The sequence below is a fragment of the Panulirus ornatus genome, chromosome 65, assembly GCF_036320965.1.
Source record: "Panulirus ornatus isolate Po-2019 chromosome 65, ASM3632096v1, whole genome shotgun sequence".
Taxonomy (NCBI): Eukaryota; Metazoa; Arthropoda; class Malacostraca; order Decapoda; family Palinuridae; genus Panulirus; species Panulirus ornatus.
Window position 1 is genome coordinate 14880229 of NC_092288.1, and position 25982 is coordinate 14906210.

The following is a 25982-nucleotide window of genomic DNA, read 5'->3' on the forward strand; positions in this document are numbered from 1 at the left end:
GTGATGGAAGAGAACCCAGAGGAACACCACTGTTGGTAGGATAGGAGGAGGAAGTCGCTCCATCGTCGACTACAACAGTGGATCGGTTGGCCAGTGGGGACAGTAAACGCGTCTTTCCCAACTCACACAACCTGACCCACTTTTTAGAAGTCAGTTTCTCCACTTCCTCAAAAAATCTCCTCAAAAAATCTCTTCGATTTTTCTTTTCCTCTTCTCTCCTTAGTTCTTGACCTCATAACCCCTTTTCTAAGTTTCACAGAAGGCCTGGCCTACTTCCGTCTTCCTTTCATAAGTACAGATCTAAGTATGATATGCTGAGGATAAAGAAAATAAAAGAAGAGAAGTAGAGTTTAAAATTTGATATTTTTATTTTGAAAGAAACTAGTATCGTAGAAGGAACATAATAATATTCTTGATCAACAGAAAACACAAGATGGGAAAAGTTAGTGACCAATTCTTCCGGTATATATATATCTACCTGCCGCTCGCCCCTTCACCAGACGCGCCTCCGTCTGCTCCTCCTGCAGGAGCCTAGGGAGGGACTCCGCGGAGGGCTGGGGGGCCGCCGAGCCCCTCCCGGGCCCCACACACCCTCCCCCAAAATAAAAAGGCCTTCAGCGTGGATATCGCAGTTGTAAGAAGGGGCGCGGAGAGAATGGGGGGGGGGAGGGGGGATGGATTTTAATAAGGAGGGAGCACTACCCGGCGCAGGGTGGGAGGGGGGGTTGTAGATGAGAGGAGCGGCGGTGGTAGACACTAGTGGTGATGGTGGTGTAAAAGTGCAAGATGATGATGGTGGTGGTGGTAGGTAGGCGTCTTGCGTCTTGCTGTTACGTTTCTTCTTTTATGTTTTTCTTCTTCTTCTTCTTCTTCTCTTTTTCGTCTTCGTCGTGTGAGACATTAGAGGCAGCGGGGAGGGGAGGCTTCTGTCCGCCGCCCACAGCTCTTCACAGACATTCCCTTAAGAGAACATTTAAAGCTTCGTCCAAAGCTAAGTAGTATAATTTATCAGACTTAGTGGGGTCCTTGAGGGTCGACGGACCCACCTTCTTTGTTTTGTTTTGAAGTCGGGGGCGGTTACTTCCCGACACAGGGGTTCCGAAACCGCCCAACCCAATAAGTTAACATAACCATAATAATCATAATTAACGGTAGTAGTAATGACGTAATAATGATAATAATAATAATAATGATAACTTAAAACCAACTGATAGTAGACTCCAGACAACAAGAGAGAACTTGTTAAATAATTACTGACATAGAGATGCTAAACAACACGGAAACTGAGAATGTTGACGAGGATGGATGAAGGAGTGCAGTCGACGAAGGAGAACCTGGAAAAAGTAAGAATGACAGCATTAATGAGCGAGTCTCTCTCTCTCTCTCTCTCTCTCTCTCTCTCTCTCTCTCTCTCTCTCTCTCTCTCTCTCTCTCTCTCTCTCTCTCTCTCTCTCTCTCTCTCTCATATTGCCTGCCATGCCTATCAAATATTTTGGTATGTGGAGTTCTGTCGGCGTGTATATGTAAAGACCTATTTGTACTGTGTGGGGAGGGAGTTTTACACTCGTAGGGCCGTATCTCTTGTGTGTGTGTGCGTGTGTGTGTGTGTGTGTGTGTGTGTGTGTGTGTGTGTGTGTGTGTGTGTGTGTGTGTGTGTGTGTGTCAACCTCACCACAACGCAACAAACGCTCATCCATCGCACTCGGCACGAAGTTCATAGCACTGAGGGAAGAGCACGACTTACTTATCACTCCTCCTCTTCCTCCTCCTCCTCCTCCTCTTCCTCTTCTTCCTCTTCCTCCTCCTCGTCTTCTTCCTCTTCCTCCTCTTCGTATTCAGGCTCTGGTGGTGGAGGAGGTTCCAACTCCTCTTCTTCTTCGCCTGCTGGGGTCTCGGGGTCACCCTTCTTCCTGCCTGGCCGCTCTCCGAACCACTTGGGCAACTTGGCTAGCGGGACCAACCACAAAGGAATTAGTTAGAAAACCTCTTAGTTCAGCGGACGCAACTAGCCTAGCTAGCTCTCCAGGGGAAAGAGAGAAAAGACACTAGCCACTAGTGGCTTGTCTGTCTGGTTTATCTTGACCAATCCAAGCTATCAAGGGGAAGGGGGGGAGCTAAATCACTCACTTGTTTATCTTTTAGTATCTTGAGCTATCTATACTAACAACAAGCAGAGGGGAGGGGACGTGTAGGGGAAGAATTACATCTACTAGTTAATGGTTCATCCTGGGTACATCAACCTAGCCAAGCTATAGGGGTGGAATTATCCTTATTAATACCTCTATGTACAAAAGCAACAATCCTTTTTCTTTCCTTCTATTATTTTTAGGTCATTAAAGTGAGCTGGAGCCTATCACAGCAACATCAACACAGCTGGAGCCATCACAGCATCATTCAACACAGCTGGAGCCATCACAGCATCATTCAACACAGCTGGAGCCATCACAGCATCATTCAACACAGCTGGAGCCATCACAGCATCATTCAACACAGCTGGAGCCATCACAGCATCATCCAACACAGCTGGAGCCATCACAGCATCATCCAACACAGCTGGAGCCATCACAGCATCATCCAACACAGCTGGAGCCATCACAGCATCATCCAACACAGCTGGAGCCATCACAGCATCATTCAACACAGCTGGAGCCATCACAGCATCATTCAACACAGCTGGAGCCATCACAGCATCATTCAACACAGCTGGAGCCATCACAGCATCATCCAACACAGCTGGAGCCATCACAGCATCATCCAACACAGCTGGAGCCATCACAGCATCATCCAACACAGCTGGAGCCATCACAGCATCATCCAACACAGCTGGAGCCATCACAGCATCATTCAACACAGCTGGAGCCATCACAGCATCATTCAACACAGCTGGAGCCATCACAGCATCATTCAACACAGCTGGAGCCATCACAGCATCATCCAACACAGCTGGAGCCATCACAGCATCATTCAACACAGCTGGAGCCATCACAGCATCATCCAACACAGCTGGAGCCATCACAGCATCATCCAACACAGCTGGAGCCATCACAGCATCATCCAACACAGCTGGAGCCATCACAGCATCATCCAACACAGCTGGAGCCATCACAGCATCATCCAACACAGCTGGAGCCATCACAGCATCATTCAACACAGCTGGAGCCATCACAGCATCATTCAATACAGCTGGAGCCACCACAGCATCATTCAACACAGCTGGAGCCACCACAGCATCATCCAACACAGCTGGAGCCATCACAGCTGTCCAGTCTAGTTCGACAAATATCATAGCTTGGCTAGGTTTACCAAGATGAACCGCGACTACAACGTTAACACACCTTAACACAGGAGGTAAGACTAGTATTAACAAACGGGAGCAGGTACTCCATACAGCCAGAAGATATATCGTTCATACACAAGGGGAGTTCAGTGTACCAAAGATTAGTTTTTAGATTCATTAATTACCAACAGTGAATGACCCAATAGGTCGAGATGATTGAACTGTTGCTGATTAATTATAGTGCCCATGTCCACGGTGTCATAGAAGAGACACGAGCAGACAGACACATCCTACAGAAACAAAAGGGGGGGGGAAGTTCTAAGATTTTCTCTGTGTACTTATCATCTCTTCATTCCATTACCATTTAAATGAGGTCAACCGATTCAGAACAGCTTTTCACTTAAACTACTTTTTTACAGTTTCTATTGTGCTCCAGGAAGAATGGCTGCTCCTCTAATATATGCACTGTATTAATTTCTCATCTTGATTAATCGTCCGTGTGGCAACTACGGGAGAAGAGAAGACTCTCTCATTATATATATATATATATATATATATATATATATATATATATATATATATATATATATATATATATATATACTGAAGACGTCGACTTGAATACTGAAATATCTTCTATAGCTCATCCGTCATTAAGAATGTATAGCTAATAAAGTGAATATCATTTTGCAATATTTATGCAGTTCTTCACATAAACACGTAGAGTATGATGATGAGAAGCATTCATAAGAGGGAGCATATCCATTTGTCCAACTAAAGCCCATAAGAAATTATGAAAATATCATAAACATGTAAGAATATATTATGGTATATATATATATATATATATATATATATATATATATATATATATATATATATATATATATGGTCATGCAACAAATCAGGTAGCCACAAGAAACATCAACATACATTTCTTCAACACACAACCGCATTGTAAGGTATGGAAAGCAACTTACCTTCAAGACGGCTATAACACACACAAAAGACAAACATACACAAAGACGGACACATTGACAAACCTTCAGTTCTATTCTAGACCCCAGTTACCTGAAGCTGTTTTATATATAAATAATAGAGTTGGATGTGACATGGAGTTATAGACGCAGCATGCCGAGAGCGCAGAGAGGAAAGCGATGACTACCAAACCTTCAGAAATAAACAATAATTTTCCTTGGCAAGAGGAGGAGGAGGAGGCATGGGTGGCTACCTGCCTCACGCCACTGAACATGCCGAAGGAAAACGAGCGATCAAAGCAACGCGCAGATACGGGAGAGAAAAAAAAAAAGAATAAATCAATCAAAATAAACCATATACGCTCTACTTTGGCTGTAAAAGACGGCTAGAAACGGAAAAGAAATAAAAGTAAATTCAACATTCTACAGCGGCAGTACTCAGCGCGCACAAAACGAAAAATGATATCAAAGTAAATTATATATATAATATATAAATATATATTCTATTGCAGCGTTACAAGGCGCCTAAAACGGAAGCAAATCAAAAAATGTGTGTTGCTGTTTGGAATCTGTGGGAGTGCAGCGCCAGGCAGCACAATTCTTTTTTTAGTGATAAAAGTATTCTTTTCGTGCAGTGCAAGATATGTATGTGGCTGATAAATAAAAAGAATAACAAAGATACTGTTGATAAATAAGCAGCAGCGATTATTTCAACAAATTATTAATAATAGCAGGTCGAGAAATTTTTTTGCTGTTGTTTGTTGCTGTTGTTTTTTTTTAGCATCATGATTACCAATTATTAAAAAGACGGCATTAATTACTAGACTAAATCCTCTTACCCTTCTGGCGTGCGTCAAATTGAGATTTAAGATCCTCCCATTTCTTCTCTCGCTCGTCTTTTGTCATCTCAACAATCCCCTGAGGATGTGGCAGACAAAATTGGGGTGATTTAGTCCACATGCCCAAGGCAAACGATGGTACAAACTCTTTTTTTTTTAAAGGCTGGAGGTGCTCACGGGGCATTTATCTTCAAGAATGGGGGGACAATTGGCGTGGATTTTTTTTGGGGGGAGGGTGGTATAGGGGGAAAAACATGGGTAAAAGGGTGAGCACATAAAACACACATATATAAACATCCTCCTTAGAGACAGAACATGTCGTAGACAAGGTTTAACCACCACAGGTGAGAGGGATCTGGGTACTTTCAACACTCCAGCTTCGGTGAGGGATCACAGTTACTAAAGGTAGGGTTCAGCAAAGGTGACAATGCTCTGTGCAAGCTGTTTGAGTCTGGTAGACCCGCGAGTCCTCATAGGGTCACAGGCAATTAACTTTAGGGTTCTGCAAGAGTGTTAGAGAACGTAGCTGTGGGTTCTGCAAAGGGTGGCAGTAACTCAACTCCAGGTTCTGTGAGGGAGTATGTAACTGAGGGTTCTGCAAGGGTCACAGTGTCCAGTACTGGGTACTACTGCAAGAGTGAAAGAAAATTATTACGAGTTCTGTGAGGGGTTTGTAGCAAGTAGTTTTGAGTTCAGCAAGGGTAGTCGTACTTAACTACAGTTCCTGTAAGGATTGCAGGACTTAACTACAGTTCCTGCAAGAGTTGAAGTACATAACTACAAGGAATGCACGAGTGAGAGTTTATAACTACGCGTTCTACAGGGTCTGGGAAGATAACTATAGATTCTACAATGGATTCTGCAAGGGCTGGGAAGATAACTATAGATTCTACAATGGATTCTGCAAGGGCTGGGAAGATCACTATAGATTCTGCAATGGATTCTGCAAGGGCTGGGAAGATAACTACAGATTCTACAATGGATTCTGCAAGGGCTGGGAAGATAACTATAGATTCTACAATGGATTCTGCAAGGGCTAGGAAGATCACTATAAATTCTACAATGGATTCTGCAAGGGTTAGGATAATTCACTATGGGTCCTGCAAGGAACAATGATACATAACTATAGATTCTGCAAGTTTTGGGATACAAAACTGTGGACCCTGCCTGCTTGGATTGGGATACAAAACTATGAATCCTGCAAGGGTTGGAAATCATAGCCATGGGTCCCACAAGGGTTGAAATACGTTAACTGAGGATCCTACAAGGGCTAGCCTACGTAACTATCCCTCCTACAAAGGGATGGGATATGTAACTATGGATTCTACAAGGATATAATACGTAACTATGGATTCTACAAGGCCGGGATGCGTAGCTAAGGGTCCTGCAAGAGATAGGATATGTAACTATAGGTCCTGCAAGGGTTGGGGATCCATAACTACAGGTCCTGCAAGGGATGGGATACACCAGTAATCATCAGGTTTCAGAATATCCGAAGACTGAGCCAAGAACCTCTGGCAGAAGGTGGATGTGAAGATTAGCTTCGTCGTCATGACGAACCAAAGAATGGAAAAAAAAAGGAAGAAAGAGTTAGCTTTCTCTGTTTTTAGCTTTCTCTGTTTTTTAAGGAAAGCTAATGGAGCAATGTTAAAGAAAACCAAAATAACTGACACGTAATATGACCAATCAGTCAATGAGAGATAAGGAAGGCGAGCAGATGGTTTGTTGTGAACAGTCAGTAAGACAAGGAATGGCCAGTCACCCGCGAACGACCAGCATAAACGAACACACTCCACTTCGGACACACGGCGTTGAGCTGAGGTGTTAGCGGAGGGGCGTTGTTGTTGCTTCTAGCCTGCCGCTCACGCCGAAACCTCTCTCTCTCTCTCCAGCGTTACCCCCCACAACGCACGCTAGGGCAGCAAGAGATGCCAAGGTGATTTCGTAAGTGACAACAGAGGATAAGAGAACTTTGTTCCCTCCCTCACTTCCTCTCTCTCTTTCTCTCTGTCTTTCCCAAAAGGGAGAAGACCCGCTCGCCGATACGGTCTGCGTTTCAGGGTTCCCCTTCCCCCTAGCGTCTTAGGAGACGACACCCTGCCCCTCCCTTCCCCTTGGCTGTTATAGAACTCGTCCAAGGGGCTTCAAGCATCGTCTAATAGGCTGGTCAAAGCGTGGGTCGGGAGACGCCCTAGCCAAGCAAGGAGACCCTCGCCCCTACACTTATACACAATAAGAGAGGGAGGTAAACTCCCAGTCCTTCGTTACTGTTATTCTCGACCCCTTAACCTCCTCCTGGTCTGGCTCTACTTACACTTGCTTCTGTTGGTAAACTCTTCGTACCTTTCCGTCCAAAACTTGTCCAGCTCCTCTCGGTGTAAAGTCACCAAGCCCTGAAGGTAACAAGTGCATTTGGAGGTCACATTGAGGGAGGGGGGGGAGGAAGAAAAAAAAAACAAAAGAGGGTTTGTTTTGGTTTTTGGTTTTTTCAAAAAACTCTCGAGCGAAGAGCGGCAACGTGCGGGCTATTACGCCGCTTCGCTTGGGAAAGGATGTCTCTTTTTTTATATATATATAGGAAGGAACAAACCATCTTCAGGTAACCATATGTGAGCCAGCCGGACTAATTCTTGGCCTACCCCATAAAACAGGGACTGGAACAAAAACAGATCTATTGTGTGGCTGTGAACACTTCTACTACTATCCCTAGTAAAAAGGGAAGGGCTGAGGATAGATCAACGTGTGTGTGTGTGTGTGTGTGTGTGTGGTATCTGGGGATAGGGGGAGGGTTAGACAGGCCACCTGGGGCCAGCTAATGGAGAGAGAGAGAGCAAGAAAGGAGGGACGGGGTGTGTGGTGTGGTTGGTGGAGGGCGGACGGAGGGCGGGCGGGAGGGACAAAAAAAAATGCAAAATACTACGGTACTTACTAGTCCTGAAGACTACTCTCTCAGGGAGTTCAGAATAAAAAACAAAATGAGGAAACAGCTGAGGTGGTTGATGAAGCAGAATCACCGGACATGAAAATGGGATGGTTTTAGGAAGGACACGAAACGGGGAAAAGGGGGGTTGCTGTCTTTTATTGACTTCTTCTTTTTTTTTTTAAATTACCAAGACCCACTTTACTCACACTTTGTCCGTGACATAAATTCTTCATATTTCTCTTTCCACATCTTCTCCAAATCTTCCTTGATAACAATATCCCATCCCTGTGTGCAAGGTAAAATATACATAGGGAATCTGCCTTCAGAGAGTGTGTAAACCAGCAGCAACTAAATAATGGGGTAAATCTAGCATTTTTGACACCGTTTTATTAAAAGAGAAAAAGAAAAGATTGATATGTAAATATCGTCAAAACAAAATTGCAAGATTGTTATAAATTTTGTAAAAAAAAAAGCAAAATAAAAGTATTGTAGATATTAGTAATATTATATAAGCTCTGAGAGTTGGTTAATTGATAAAAGTTGAGATTGATACGTATTTTGATAAAAGAAAACTTAAATGTGCTAGTTTACCTTATTTTAGAACAGAATTGAAATCATAAAACTTAAATAAAATAAATGTATCACAATAAAAAAATAAAAGCTTTTGAACTACTATTAGGAACAAAAAAATTATTAAAACTTTACTGCTGATAAGAGAACAAGAGATAAGGATTCCTGAAAGGGAAATACATTAATTGTGACCTTATCTATCTAATCAACCTCTACTGGTACTACAGTTCTGGAACCTATCCAAATTTATATCTTAATTTCTGAAACATATCTACTGCAATATGTAGGCCAGGGAGGTTGAGACTATGGAAAAAAGAATGATGTGAAATATATATATATATATATATATATATATATATATATATATATATATATATATATATATATATATATATATATATATATATATATATATATTTTATATATATATATATATATATATATATATATATATATTTTTTTTTTTTTTTTTTTTTTCATACTATTCGCTATTTCCCGCGATAGCGAGGTAGCGTTAAGAACAGAGGACTGGGCCTTTGAGGGAATATCCTCACCTGGACCTCTTCTCTGTTCCTTCTTTTGGAAAAAAAAAAAAAAAAAAAACGAGAGGGGAGGATTTCCAGCCCCCCGCTCCCTTCCCTTTTAGTCGCCTTCTACGACACGCAGGGAATACGTGGGAAGTATTCTTTCTCCCCTATCCCCAGGGAATATATATATATATATATATATATATATATATATATATATATATATATATATATATATATATATATATATATATATATATATATATATATATATATAAAATATATATATATATATGTATATATATATATATATATATATATATATATATATATATATATATATATATATATATATATATATATATATATATATATATATATATATATATATATATATATATATAAAGAGGAAAAAATTTTCAAAAAGCTAAGTTAGAAAAAGAATAAAGACTTGCTGATGGCAGGAGGATGGATGATCGTGAGTGATACTATAAGAATAAGATAGCGAAAGGAAGTGAAAGAGACTAAAAAAAATCAAAAAAAAGGAAACTTTAAAAACCATGACAATGGTATCAAAATACTGAGATCAGGGTGTGGTGAAGATAACAATATAAACGGAAAAATCCAAGACAAAACTCGTGGCAAAAAAAGGGAGTACAAGAGCTAAGTGAACTGACGGCCTAAAAGATGACAGGATGAGTGCATTCTGTAGTTCATGAAGGCCCCTAAAGACTGTGCATGTATCTAAATATGTAAACAAAAGCTTCTGAGACACTTACGCCCTCGAACAGCTTCTTCTTGTCATCGTATGTCCTCCTGTCTGTTCGTCGCTCAAATTTGGAGGCAGTCTGGATCTTGGGCTGTTGAGAGAAGAGATACACTATTAGTTTAGAAATTTTTTTTTAGTAGAGTTAAGTATTAAAGAATAATTAATGCATGAAAGAGACCTTTCCGTGGTTTACCCCAGACGTTTCACATGCCCTGGTTCATTCCATTGACAGCACGTCGACCTTGGTATACCACATGGTTCCAATTTACTCTATTCCTTGAACGCCTCTCACCCTCCTGTATGTTCAGGTCCTGATCGCTCAAAATCTTTTTCACTCCATCCTTCCACCTCCAATTTGGTCTCCCTCTTTTCCTTGTCCCCTCCACCTCTGACACATATATTCCTCTTTGTCAACCTTTCACCACTCATTCTTTCCATGCGTCCAAACCATTTCAACACACCCTCTTCTGTTCTCTCAACCACACTTTTTCTATTACCACGCTTCTCTCTCTTACCCTTTCATCATCTACTCGATCAGACCACCCCACATTGACTAGACCTGCTTCATTTCATTAAAATCATTATGAGAATGATGACTTGGCTCATGTTATGATTATCCATATTCAAATATCCTTTTATATGCTTGATAATTCAACAGTTTCGAAAAAGGAAAATGCAATAATTTTCTTTCATGGATCATAAACAGACAAATCTATCACTGTGGTGCGATATATAATGAATTTCTCATTAAGCAAAGCGCCACTTACCTAAACATAGAGATGATCTAATGTAAAATTCACATATCATATAGAATACATATATAGTCTACAAATGGTTCATTTCTACTTTCCTTTTTCCTGAGGGGAAAGTAAAGTGGAACCAAAAAAGTCAATATTTTTGTTACACTATGATGAATGGCCAAAGTCGTATGTTTACATAAAATAAACAATACTTACTGGGTGTTTGCCGGTAAGCGCCCTGTTGAAAGTGTAAACAAAAGCATTATCAACAAGCATTATGGTATATCAAAAAAATATATATATATACATATATAGTCTCAATATATATCAGTATACTCAATATAGCTGAACACAGAAGAAATTGATTGAATGATATGGAGAGAGATATATTTATATACATACGGCTTCAATGATTTTTGGAGAATTGTCTACACAATAACCTAAAGAAAATGACTTGTTCATTCTGAGGTATATATATATATAAGCCAGCATGCAGTGAATGCTATAGCCCAAGCTTGGTAAACGGGACAGAATTTTGGTAAACGGGACTAAGCTTTATGCATTTTTTGAAACGAAACCACTATATAAAAGTCTCTGATGCCATGACTAAGCTATGTAAATGGGGCTAAACTCTGTAAATTATATAAAAGCCTTTGAAAAAAAAAAAAAGAAAATACTTAATTTTGTAAACGTGACTAACTTCAGTAAAAGGGATTGAATATTGTCAATGTTTTTATAAACGAAATCAAAATCGAGGCAGTGGACTGTGTCTTTTAATCGGGGCTAGACTTTGTCAATGGTTCTACACTTTTGAATACAACTCGAGAATCGGTTTCCAATTCCATTCTTGTAGGGCAGATACTATGAGTCTCCAAAAAAAAAAAAAAAGAGCTTCGACAGGGACCTCTGAATTCAAACAAAGTTGAAGGATATCTATTTTCTTTTTTTCAAGACAAGGATAATGGAAGAAAAAAACGTTTATACTGAACGCAGATACGTATGTCAGAACTTCTAAAGCAGCATCTTACTGCAAAGCGTAACCCAATATTCTGAAGCACCTGTCACTTGCTTTCCAGTTTCACATCATTTATATACATCACTTTGAGCTCACCTTCTTCATTCCTGTCATTTTACAATTTCTGAATTAAAATCTCTTCCATGCTAAATTTCTTTCCACGAATTTCCTCGATTAAAAAGCCTCGAAAATTGATGTATTTTAAAGTTCTATGACTTCCTACTACATCATTTCAGGTTTTTTTGGGCAGAATAATTTTGAAGAATTCAAACCCACCTTAAACCTTTGACGCAAGAGTCATTCTTATACTAATTATTCACGGTTAGGTGTGATTATCGACAGGATTCGTGAATGCTGATGCGTAAGATGTATGAAAAATGAATAAGAGTATTTAGTTTGGGCTCTGAATAACAAGGACGACCGGGAGCCAGAAAAGGTTCTTTGAGAAAATGTAAAGACAGGATACACGCGTCGTCTTTCCCTTATCTGTGAGATGATGGAATTATGAGCCATCTCTGCTGGGATGAATGAATGGCACGTTGAATAATATCTAAACACTTTTCATCATCAAGAGTCTTGATATGTTATCAATTGTCTATACCGCGCACAAATCTCTGGCATTTCAAGACAATATACGCATCGCGATAAAGCATATGGTTTAGTGTGTCGTCAACCAAAAACACGAAAAGGAGAGGAATTCTGAAAGACATAGCATTAAAGGGATTAGATTATCTATTTGTACCTTTTGTGTACATCAACAATATTGGAATTTATTTTTCCTATTGTAGAAAACTATGAAAGTGGCCTTCTTTTTTTCTCTCTTTCTCTCTTACAGAATTAACTTCGTCATTCTGATCTAATTCAAGTGTTCATGATTATAAAGGTTGTGATTTACTTTTTTAAAAGAAAGTCTATCATTGCCAGTGTGATAAAATATTCCAATGCCATTCATTTATTTCAAATGAGATCTGATTCTAAGGCCACATAAAATGACTAGATCCTTTTCCTTCGCAGTCTGTTCTTTTAAGGATACGTTCACGATACCAGAATTTACATCAATAAAAGCATTACACGAAAACTGGTCTACCTTTTAGATGAATATCTTTGTGGGTGTTTCTTTTTTCTATAGCTCAAGTAAAATAATGAGTTATTGTTCTACAATATAGAAGGAAAATTCGTGGATTCCAATCCTCTATAGATCTACACTAAATCGGATCTGCCACATTGCGATTGTTCGATTCTTTCTTAAAAACTGAGCTGCATCAGATTGGACGATGAATGGATGCGTTTCGCCGTGCAAGAGGATGAGTTTGATCCTACTTTAAGATAGAACCTGGTCATAACATCGAGCAGGGCGGCGCTGAAGAAAAACAGTATAGCTGTTAAAACCACAACGGGAAAAAACAAGTAAGAACAGAATAACGTTGGGGGGGGGGGGAAAAAAACGACATCAGTCGAACACTACACTTCTAAACAGCCACAGTTTAACAAAGCAGCGTTGAAATAACAGCAGTAAACGCTACAGCAGCGTTGAAATGACATAGAATGACATAACAGCGGTCAGAACACAGAAGCCTTGCGAGTAATGACGGGTCATAAACACAAGAGCGTTGAGACGACAGCCATCAAAAAAAAAAAGAAACACAAGAGCAGCGTTCATACGACAACATTCAGGAAAACAGAACAAAACAACGCTGAAGTAACACCGATCAAAACACAACAGCCTTAGCAAACGGCAACAGGCAGACGTTGGAGGTAAAAAAAAAAAAATAAAAGACAGTGCCCATAGCACACCCAGGCGTTGGCAACAATGGCATTCGTTCATTCAAAACACCCGAAGCTTTTTTGTTTTGGTTTTGTTTTGTTTTTCTTGTCATTTTCTTCTCGTTTTCTATCTTCATCTATTTTTGCGTTAGGGATAGAGGGAGGGAGGATGACAAGAGATGATGGTGACGGGGTTGCAGTGGGCTGGCAGAAGCAGCGGTCAACTCTACCAAAATCCTGGCCATTGCAACCTCTCCACTAAGAATCATTTAAAACATTTGCTTTATTTACGCAGGTGAAGAAAGACACATATTTAGCCACGATGTAGAGGAATTAACCTGCAATGCGCTTGGACTAGGATATAAGGTAATTTAGCCTCATTACTTTACATTAATTTAGCCTCATAAATAAAAGATGGATCGATTTGACTTTTAGTTTTCAGGAAATGAACAATGATATCAAAACTTGAAGAATTTTCAGGACTCTGAGGGTGAGGAATGACTGATTTCTTGTCAGCCTAGTCTTCTTGGGATGGAAATGACTGAGCCTCTTGATACCAAAAGGGTTTAATGGTCGTCTATAAGCTACACCCAGGAGGAAAGCAGCAGACCCGTGGTTACCATGGGCGATAGACACTTCAATGGTATCTGGAACTAAGACGAATATCCTTCGCGCTTGGCAAGGAGAGACAGATCGATGTGACACAGACAGATACACAGACACAGTCAGGAAGAAAGAGGGAGACAGAGACACGAAAAAGTAAAGGGGGGAATAATGAGGAAAATGGAGAGAAAGAATAAGGTGGGGAAAAAAATTCAGAATAACAAGGTCTAAAAGACTTGAACTAACGGTTCGAGACATCAAGATTACAATACACTGAACTGTGAAGATTCGAGACGAAGACCAAACCACAAAACCTAATTGATTTAAAACAAAACAATGAAGACATAGAAAACAAGAACAACACGTATAAAACTCTTGAACATCGTGATCGAACTAAGGAAAGAAAACAAGATATTGTATAGATATCTTACAAGGAATGTCTATAATACTCCTGCTTCCGGAGCATCGAAACAAAATGTATCAGTCAACGAGACAGGTTCGAACCGCGAGTGAGACTTAGTTCGGTTGTCACGTGGTTCTTTCAATCAATGTGGTGACGACGAAGCAAAAAAAAAAAAAAAAGAAATATTGCATCCTAGGTAACGCAAGGCCATGCAATGCTAATCCCGACGAGAGAAGCAGAGCCAAGGAACCCTCTTCAGGGAGATCGGATCTGCTTCATTCCCATCATGCACATGCCATCGAAGCCTTCAAAAAAGGGTTCTTTTAAAGCCTGCCAGATGCACACTTTACCAGCCACCTTCTTTTTCTAATGTTAAGGGATGTAAATGTGGTTTAAGAGCGAATACCTACAAAAAAATCATTTAACATAATGCAAGGTGTTTGAATTTTGGAACCAAAGCAAAACGAAAAATTTTTAGTCTAAGGATATATATATATATATATATATATATATATATATATATATATATATATATATATATATATATATACAATAATATATATATATACAATAAATATATATATATACATATATATATATATATATATATATATATATATATATATATATATATATATATATATATATATATATAAAGAATGCGGGAAAAAAAGGAAAAAGGGGTCATATTATTTTGTCTTTAGACCTTATTCGAGCAAAAACTAGAAAATCAAAAACAATCATTGGAGCAAAAAATACACGAACGTGACTCCAAAAAAAAAGTGCAAAAGTGCAAAAGTTCCTCGACTATATTATAAAAAAGGGGAGGGGAGAGAAAGAAAAAAAATCATTCAATTTTGTACATGTTACAGACAGACAGACAAAAATGGAAGGAGGTGGTGTGTGCCCTGCAGACTTACTCCGGGTCCATCCCTCGTTTTTGAGCCTTATGTCTCAGCTGTTGCTTCTGCCGCTCTTTCAACTCCTTCAACTGTAAAAACGTGGGACATCTAACATCTCAGAAGTAATTGGGGAAGGGTGAACCAGCCTGTATGTCCCTTCTTGGTTTATATTAATTTTTTTTTTGGGTGGGTGGAGAGAGAGAAAAAAAATATCTTTAAAAAAGTGAGGAGATGATCTCTGTCTCTCCTTAGACTGTGCACAAAAAAAAAAGTTATGAAAGAAGAAGGTAGCTTTGCAAAGGCCATAGTAACAGCTCCAGTGCTTATCTCTTTGGCCTTCCACAGAAGTTAGTGTCTTGCACAGTCAGAAGCCATGTTAGAGCTTCATTATGTGAGTCTGAGGAAGTAAAAAAAAATCAGGGAAGACGAGAGAGAGAGAGAGAGAGAGAGAGAGAGAGAGAGAGAGAGAGAGAGAGAGAGAGAGAGAGAGAGAGAGAGAGAGAGAGAGAGAGAGAGAGAGAGAGAGAGATGATCAGAGAGAGAGAAAGAAAGAACACAAAAGAGAAAGAAAGAGCAGTGGTAGCTGCAGGATGTGGAGGACTCCCATGCACAGAGATGAACAAAATCAGGTGAGAGACACGGCAAAAAAAAAAAGAAGAGGAAGATAGGTAGATAGAGAGACAGAAAGATAGAAAGAGAGAGAGAGAGCAAGAGAGAGAGCAAGAGAGAGAGAGATGTTGATATCAGTAGGTAGGTAGGAGATGGAGAGAGAGATGTCTAGCGTACGAGGAAAAAACTTACTCAGCATCAAGGCCTCTCTTCAAGGCTTTTTGCCTGAGCTGTTGCTTCTGCCGTTCTTTCAACTCCTTCAACTGTAAAATCATAGCATAATACACGTATGTAAGAACCTTCATCAGCTCTTATACGGTTCTGGGTAGGTCCTGTAAGGATTAATATCCTGACCGTGCAAGTTAGTAAAGAAATGTATATATATTTATGATATTGAGTTGAACTTGAATGCAAGACTTCATCTTCGTTAGGGGTTTCATGGAAGAAATTATAGTAATAATAATAATGAATAAATAATGCAGAGTGAGGAAGAAACCAAAAAGAATACCCAGTGCAACTGTTAGGTTCAAAAAAAATATATATATATAATTAAGACAAATTGATTATGACCAGTTAGTTGTTCTTCTCAAACGTGGGGAAATGTTAGTTGAACTTGGATATGATTGGCTTTGACGAGCTCCAAGCATACATAAGAAATGAAAACGGTGAATAATGCCGCACAGCGCGTAGCATCAATAGAACCTGATGTTAGTGGAACTTGCAGATGACTCGCTTGCTTGCCGAATCTTGAGCAAAATAAAGAAAACGAAAGTAATTCCTCAGAGCGCATAGCATCAAAACACCCATCCCCCCCAACTCCCTCCCCACCAAGCGCCCCATGCAAGCACCCCCTCCAACCCTTTCCCCTCTCCCACCCCAGCGATATAAATACGCAACCTAAAAAGCCTTGCTTTGTTGTTGTTGTTTTTCGCGAAATCTTCTAAACATCTACTGAAGCAAACGCTCATTAGAAAAAAAAAAAAAGACAAAAAAAAATTGAACTAAATGGAAATCAGAATAGAAATCTACTCTACGATGGACTGAAGAATGAGCGATGGTGCATGAGGAGGAGGAGGGATGGCAGGTCAAGTGGGAATGGACTGGAGTCATGGCGGATGAGAGAATGTGTGAGAGGAGCTTTGAACACATAAGGTTGGGGCAACTTACTCGGGGTCTAGGCCTTTCTTCAAGGCTTTTTGCCTAAGTTGTTGCTTCTGTCGTTCTCTGAGTTCCTTGAGCTGTAACATGGCAATCCACAGAGTTACGTTAAGTAATAGCGCTCCCCTTGTGGGAAACTTTGAAGAACGTGACGCTTCGGTCACTAATGTGGATGGAGTTTGTGCACCGGACGGGATGTATATGAATGTATATATATATAGATTAGATGTATATACATATATACTCAAGATTTTAAAATCTTGGCTCTAGGGAATGTTTATCAAACTCCGTGCATACTGTGTGGGAGGCAGGAATTATAATATCAAAGTTTGGACACCCAATCCGTTTAGATGTATATAAAAAGAGATTGTGTTCTTAGCAATCTTTTATTTTTTTTATAACGGGGTAGTAAAAAATGGGGGGATTTCCATGTGATTTTAGAAGGTAGAAAAAAAGGGTGGTTGGATTTTAAATTTGGATCCACAAAATTTTGACGGGATTGGAATTAGGAGTTTGTTTACAGCTTAAAACTTTCATTTGTCGTGTGTTATGAAAAAAAAAAAACGATCAAAATTTTAAGTGGAGGAAAAATTCCTTTGGGATTTACTAAGAATCGAGTCATTTCTTGATTCTAGATTTTATCGATGGAAAATACCACCTTAGGACAACACTGAAAACCTCCATTAAACTTTTGGAAAAAAAAAAATGTATGGGAGGTAGGGGGACACAAATAAAAAAAAAATTGTATTCAAACCATTACTGATCATGCAGTGGTCAAAAATAAAAATAAAAATCATATAAATGCTGAGCATAACAAGCAAAAACAAGGGTAGGCAGCACTTAGCTTTGAAATTTAAAATCACACATGCAGTTTTAGAAAATGGATAAAACAGGTTCAAGACCCCAGGTACAAAATGATGGGTAGAAAAAAAAAATTAGATTTATGGGTAAAATTTAAATGGTTTAGACATTCTGAAATGGAATTTAGCTCTTCATATGATACTGAAAACTTAGTGCTCCTAAGAATCCTGACGATATATATTTTACCAATCAAAAATTTTTTTGCTTACTTTTCTTCTCTTAACTATCCAGAATTTAACTGATGAAATTTAACATCTATGAATAAGAAAAAGAAACATTATTTAAATCAATGAATTGTGTCATATTATGTCATGACTAAACCTGACTTCATTTTTGAAATATGAAACTCGAAAAGTCGTAAGCTTGAAAAGATTATCTGAACCTTATACATTGAACTCAATGGAATGTCTTTGCGTATGTATCTTGACACTAGTCTAACATTTTTCCATTAGAATATGGGTCTTGTCTATACACCAAAAAGCATATACTTAGAATACGACGTTTTTCTGTTGTGATAGTCAAGGCTTTGACAAGATTATTAACCAAAAGTACAAAAGGTTGTTGTTTTTAGAAGAGAGAGAGAGAGAGAGAGAGAGAGAGAGAGAGAGAGAGAGAGAGAGAGAGAGAGAGAGAGAGAGAGAGAGAGAGAGAGAGAGAGAGAGAGAGAGAGAGAGAGAGGAAGACATCCAGATCTCAAGCATAATTAGCCACCCAAGAGGAGAAGTACTTTGAATCTAAATCTAATTTCTTGAAAGAAATGCCATTTTGATAAAGTCAGAAGAAGAGATCATTTTCAACTGTGATTGTAGTCTCCTTTGTAAAAAAGAAAAAAAAAATCAAGTCTGTGAGTTTTTACCTTAAAAAGATAATCAATTAATGCAAAAAAAATCTATTGTATAATGAAAATTGCAGTTTTAAGTAAATTTTGGTCCTTGAAAAAATGATCTAAGTCTCTTTAGACCGAGAATGTCACAGAGTATGACGTCAAAAATGAATAGTTAAATCTCTTTTTTGTCCTGTTCATAGTCTACTTGTTCGTTAAGGTTCGAGTATTACTTACGTCGTAGTCCTGGCGCTTCATTCTCTCTTCCATGTCATACTTTTCAGTCTCCAGTTTGACGATCAGGTTCCACATCTCCTCAGCCTTGGAGCGAAGGCCGGAAGAGCTGATGCCGTCGACATTGAGGGGTTTGACTCGGATGGAGAGGGCGATCTTCTTCTCCTCGGCCAGCTGCTCGCGGGTCTTGCCCAACTCGCCCTTGGCCGCCTGGATGTTGGAGAGCTGTCGTGGGAGGGAAGGGAAAAATTGCAGATTTGGTAACGAGTACAGTTCGTGTGTGAGAGTGGTGGGGAGTGATGATGGTCGTGTTAAGGGTGCATGTGATGGGGAGTGATGATGGTAGGGTGGTGGTGTTGAGGATGCATGTGAACTGAGGAGGTTGTTGATGATATGGTCAGTAGGTGGAAAGGGGTTGGTAGGTAGAGGTGAGGCTCATCTCTGAGGTTGATGGGGAACGTGAGATGATGGCTGTAACACTCAATGAGGGTGAGGTACATTCATGATGAGGCAGTGTTTTCGTGAGATGGAAATTCAACTGAAAATGGTAGAGGGATAACTGGAGTTGTCTGGAGCTCCTTGCACATTCAGCCTCGTTAAATGTGCATCAATGGAGCATAGGTTCGAGTTCTGGTTCTCGAGCAGTCGGTTCACATCCAAGCTTGTCTTTCTATCTTTCCTTTATTCTAATTTGCTCATCAGGGTGAGGTGGATGGCGAAGATGAGGGATGTTTTATGATTTTATACTTATTCTGTATATTCATATATTTTTCAACTCATTTCTTTGGCAAAAAAATATTTGTAGATGAGTGCAAAGCTACTGAGACCAATCAACAGTGAATGGCATACTGGTGACAAACACAGTCATTATCTTCTATGTAATTTCAACTTCACTGCAACGATGTGCAACGTCCGTAATGTAATATATATATATAAGAATATTGAATTTGAAAGGAAAATACTTTACACCTTTTGGTAATTCATAAATTCAATGTAATTGTTTGTTTTTTTATTGTTTTTTATATTTTCAGTGAATAAAAAAAGATATTGAGGAAGACTAGCCATCATTCCTATGCAATTGTCTCATCATTAAAAACATAAACTGTTAGGATCTCGTTTAAATACGATATAAAACCTTAACTTAGAAACCGACCAGTGAAACTCTGTGGTGTCGCAAATGATTGAAAACTAATAAACAATAGGGGTAGCTGAAAGAGAAAAGAGAGGTGTATGAGTGATACCTGCAGGGAAGTAGAGCGTGTGATTGGGAGATGTACAAAAGAAAGAAGCAAGAGATCAAGAGGAAGGTATAGGAATTTAAGAAAAAAAAAGGACAAATGATAGATACTCACCTTGTCGCCAGACCTCATGAACTTCTTAACACCTTCCTGGAAGCAGAGAATTGAGTGAGTGGCACAGAATGATATATTTCATAACAAGTCATGAATGTCATCACCATGTAATCACTTGTTTGGACAATCAAAAAGGCTTATCTTCTTGACGTGAAATGTATATATATCTGAACACAAAATGCATGAAAAACTTTAATCAAGGCTTAACAGTGACTATATTATTATATAATGTGAATAGACAAATGTTAAGAAAAGATCAAATAAGAAGGGGAAAAAGATATTAGTCAATAATATTGCAATTACAGATTCAATAATATCCAATCAATCAAAAAAGCCAGATGTCTGCATCAACAATCAGGCCCACTCGTATTAAGGGAAAAAAATCACACATTATAACATGAAATAACATTGAGAAAGAAAACGGGATCCATCGACGATGTCCGCTTTTAGGCCACAAAAACACGATTTGTTGTGTTTTAAGGGGGGACAAAACAATTGATTAACCAACAGATAGAGAGAAGGAAACACTGGCATTATGACTTATGAAATGGAGAGAGAGAGGTCAAAAAAAATAGACAATGTTATCAAAGGTAATGCAATTATACATAGAGGTGTTACAGACGTTGTGAAGACAATCCAAACCAAACCACCATTCGAGTTTAATTGAACTCAATTGGGTTATAAATCTCAGTGGGGAAAGTTATTTTAGACTGTTGGGAGAAAATGGGAAGGGATATTCTTTTTTTATGTATATATTAAAAAAATCTTATTGAGATGTGAGACGATGAACAAAAGATAGGGACGTGCGCATACTTTCTACTTGTAATTTTTTTCCCCCAATCCTTCAGGAGAAAGGGAATCTCACCTTTCCCTCCTGGAAAAGAAAAAATGAGAAACTGATGGAACTCTTGCTAAAATGAAAATAAATCATGTGAGAAATATCTATGAAAATATCTATGAATTATTAAATGCTAAAGAGAGATCAATATAATAAGCAATGGGTCTGCATTATAGCGAGACTCTAAGTGCTTAACCCCTTCAGCATGAAGTACGACCCTGGAACATGAAGGGACGACTCTTCAGCATGATGGCCTAGGCTTCAATCTGACCTTTTAGGGTCAGGTCAAAGGCCACGCCATCATACCAATGGGTGGTACCATTCTGATTCTTCTAAAGGCCGTTCCGTCGTGTTCAAAAGGGTCAAGATCACACATCACAATCACACGTCTTTATGTGGAAAAAAAAAAAAGAGAAATCTAATATTAAATCATCTCATAACTATCTTACCATTTACAAAATAAAAAAAAAAAAACAATTGTATGTCTATCACATCATGCATTCCTACTGCACAACATTAGTAATGACACTATCATTGTTGTTCACTTCCCTACGAATGTTCAGAGTGCTTTTTCGTGCTTTGCAATCACTCCTGCATGCAAAATGGCCAAGTCTTACCACATGTGTAGGGAAGCAATGGGTGAAGCGAATACTTTTCAAAATCTACGTTTTATGACAAAGGCTCAAATCTGCAGTCACTGGATCTACTCAACTACCAACAAGAAATTATGTAAAGAAAATATATAATTGTTTTCTAAGGAAGATAATACTAGCTGATAGTTATCATTAGTATGTTTTCATATTTTTTCTTATGTATATACATCACCATAATTAATTCTTTGTGTGTTTCATGAGAGTTTATGTTCTTCCGTGAAGCACTACGTCAAATGTTCAGTACGAACTGATGAATTAAGGAGACTTTTTAATTGTATGTGACCAAGATTACAGATAGGTTTTTCTAATGTATTTCAGATTATTTCCAGTTTACATGTCTAAGACAAGAACCTCTGCAAGGTTCGGATCATTCTAAATAAACAAACAAGCTTCTACAAAGTTTGGAAAAGTAAGATTAGTTATTCGTTTCATTCATATTATGAAAAGGACTTTCAGTCGTCCCATCCTTTACTTCAGAGTCTCTATTGTGTTCACGTATATCCTCTAAAAAGATATTCAAAGGATCAGTAACTGTATTCTACATTTTTCGTAGTCCTTCACTCTCCAAGGGAAAATAAAGGTTTTAATACCTAACACAAAAGTGAAAATATTTCTTTCGTCTTTGATTGTAAGCTTCTGACCTCAAACGATCGACAAGTCAATCCAATATGACCTTAAATTATGCGCGTAATTACTTGTGGGAACAGGTGTTGTCTAGTTCAATGTACCGTTATCTGTCAATGGGCATTTCAATAATTCTCTACAAAATGTTAGTAAGTTTCTCTTACAATACTAGAACATGTCAACCACTGCCACTGATATATTCATCACTAATGTCTTATATGGAGGGAGGGTTCTGGGGGGCCTTCTGTCGGGTGGGAGGGAGTTTTTTGGACCTGCTCTGGGGAGGGAGGGAGGGAGGGCTTTTTGGGCCTGCTCCAGGGTGGGAGGGAGGGTTTGGGGGGGGGAGGGGCTTCTCTAAGAAGGGAGGGAGGGAGGGAGGACTTCTCTTCTCTAGACTGAACTAGAGTTTTTGCTGGGAAGGAGGATATTATACTTGGAATAATATAGTCTCAGCTCTAGACTAAGCTCTGTTGTGAAGGATTCAGAATGAGAGGGAAATGCTTTATCTGGAGAGTGAGAGAGTAATCCTAGACTGAAGTCTAGACTGAGTGTTTCCTCTCTAGAGTAACTGAAATTTCTGCTAAGATCAGATTAGGGCGACTTTGCAATGTAAAGGATGTAGATAAAAGCTTCTAGGTGTCTGTATCCAGATATCACTCTAGAATAAGCTATTTGTGCTTAGATAGCATTACGTCGAGAGTAACTGGGCTAATTCAGAGCTTCAAAGGCTGCTTTGAGCACCTTAGAATTTCTACTATCAGCAATTACCCTGAGTTTAAGGTAAGCATTCTTAGGGATTTTAGGTCCACCTAAAGAAAATCTGTAGTCCCTGTGGGTTGCTATGAGTAAATAGCAGGGTTAGAAGTGTCTAGGTGTGCCCTGCTACGTAGGGAAACCTACTCAAAGTATAAGAGTGTGTGTTCTGGTATACAGAGGAGGTGAGAGTGTAAGTTAGTCATAGCTTTCTAGAATACTAAATCATAGTTCAGAGCTCTAAGGACCTGACTCAGGGAGACAGGAAAAAGAAATGGGGTGGAGGTGTTCTCTAAGGAGTCTATCATCTAGAATAGAAGACTCATGATATCTATAGTAGCTAGGAGTCTCTAGGTCCTATTCTAGAGTGACACTCGGAGCTTTTTTAGGGGGGACTGATCCTTTCTAGGGAAGGGGGGGGCAGTGGGACTGACTACGTAACGTCTAAGACTCTATAAACCTGGGGGAGAGAATTGGATTTCAAACGGGTGATGGGGAGGGGTTGGTGGTGGGACTCGTGATAAACCACGATACCTAGAGGGTTTACTAAACCGTCTTAGAATCAACAACTCACACTGGATCCCTTCATCATGGCCTGACGCTTCTTCTCAGCCTCCTCCAGTCGCCTTCTCTTCTCCTCCTGTTCCTTTTGCTTCCTCTCTGCCTCCTCGCGAAGCTTGCGGTCTTCCTCCGCTCTCTTCTGCTCGGTCAGCTTCTTCTCTTCCTCTGCTCGGAGGACCTGTGCCGATAAGGATGGTGGTCAGGGCACTAATAAGAGGAGCGTAGAGATAAGACAAAAAGGGTAAATCAAAGTACGAATAAAAGAAAGATTAACGTACGAATAAGGTGAAGGGTCAACGCACGGGTAAGAAGACACAAGGGATATACAGAGTAAAGATAGAGAAACGTACGAATGATAAGGTAAGTCACTGTGCGAATAAGATAGTGAATGAACTTACGGATAAGACAGTCGATCTACGTTCAGATCATAAAAGGGATTAATGTACGGATAATGAAGTGGATCTATGTATGGATACGGTTGGACACCAGTTTACGGATGAGAAGGTTGATCAATATATGAATTGAAAGGTGGAGCACCGTACAGATAAAACGAGATGGAACCATGTACGGATAAGGAGGTTTATCAACGTACGGATAAGCAGGAAGATAAACGGACACTCGAGCAAGCAAATTCAAAACATGAACAATTAGGGAAAAGTAATCAGATGATAAGAAGATGATAACATAAGAGCTTCTCCTAGGTTAATGATAAAAGCTCGATATATACATATAACACATCATGCACTTACGTGTATACATATCAATAAACTAATTGACTGAAGCTTAATGTATACATATATATATATATATATATATATATATATATATATATATATATATATATATATATATATATATATATATATATATATATATATATATATATATATATATATATATATATATATATATATATATATATATATATATATATATATATATATATGCACAAGTAAACACGAAACACACTTACACAATTACGTTTTCGTCATGTACACCAAGGCCTAGAATTACTGGTTCATGTACACTCAACCCGACAGTTGTGATGTGGACCAGACAGAGCGTGGTTCCTCAGAAAGACAGACACAGTTCTTTACAGAGAGATAGAAGGGCTTAGCTATTCCCAGGCAAACAGACACTGAAAAGACACTGAGCCTGACAGAGAGAAAAAAAGAGACAAGAAGAAAGACAGAAACAAAACCTGACTTGATAGGGACAATATGAGATGTGAAAGAAACAAGAGCTCATGTTTCTTACCTTCCTTTTGGCTTAGATGTGATAGGAAACAAATTCAGGCGTAATACAATCAAGAGCAGAAAAATTAAAGAAACAAGAGCAGACGTGATAGAAATAATAGCAAGAATGATAAGAAAAAAAGCAGAAGACGTGATAGAAACAAGGGTTAGAATGAAACAACAGAGGACGTGATAGTAACAGGGCAAGGAAAAGGAGCGGCTTGATAGAAACAGCAGCAAGAATGATAGAAACAAGAGTCGACGTGATAGAAACACAGGCAAGAATTATAGAAACAGCAGAAGACGTGATAGAAACAAAACCAGTGGTTGTCACAGGACCAGACGTTACGTGACCAAGAACCTCCCCTCCTCCTCCTCCTCCTCCTCCTCCTCCTCTCCTCCTCCTCCTCCTCTTCCTTTTCCTCCTCCTCTTTCTCTTCCTCCTTCCCCTCCTCCTTCTCCTCCTCATCCTCCTCCTCCTCGTCTTCCTCTTCCTCTTCCTCCTCCCCCTCGTCCTCCTCCTCCTCCTCCTCTTCCTCACCTTCCTCTTGGCTTGCTTGTCCTTGAGCTTCTTCAGTTCCTCCTCCTCCTTGGCTCTCTGCTTCCTCCACTCGGCGATGTACTCAGCCAGCTGCTCGTCCAGCTCAGACATCTTCATCTGCTGGCGGTTCTTGAGGAAGTTGGCCCCCTCATCTCCCCTGGGGGTGCCAAGCAGGAAGGACGTCAGTGACACGGTGGTGGATACGGGAGTGACACACACACACACACACACACACACACACACACACACACACAAACACACACACCCACACACACTAGCTTCATCCAGGTACCCATCTATCAACCTCCTTTCAAAGGAAGGATGAATGAATACTTGGGCTGGCTATGGGTTAACAGCCGCGCCCGGGGTTCGAACCCTGGGGGACGGCCGTGCGTGAATCGTGCTCAGCCGCAGTGAGAATGTAAACATTC

The 25982-nt window shown here is 39.4% G+C and overlaps 1 protein-coding gene across 3 annotated transcripts; it reads right to left on the reverse strand.

The window, feature by feature from the left end:
- Positions 1-344: 344 nt before the first annotated feature.
- Positions 345-25728, reverse strand: LOC139746618 (troponin T-like). Of its 3 annotated transcripts, none has more exons than XM_071658032.1 (10): positions 25552-25728; positions 23789-23953; positions 20347-20382; positions 18998-19219; positions 15328-15398; positions 10839-10860; positions 9893-9973; positions 8223-8301; positions 1745-1947; positions 345-1334 (listed from the first exon to the last, which is right to left on the reverse strand). In XM_071658032.1, exons 1-9 carry the CDS (start codon positions 25666-25668, stop codon positions 1748-1750), a joined length of 993 nt encoding a protein of 330 aa, XP_071514133.1. In that variant the 5' UTR covers positions 25669-25728; the 3' UTR covers positions 345-1334; positions 1745-1747. The 3 variants fall into 3 exon arrangements, with proteins under 3 accessions (XP_071514133.1, XP_071514135.1, XP_071514134.1); XM_071658034.1 differs by lacking the exon at positions 15328-15398 and adding an exon at positions 16111-16181; XM_071658033.1 differs by lacking the exon at positions 15328-15398 and adding an exon at positions 17086-17156.
- Positions 25729-25982: the final 254 nt, after the last annotated feature.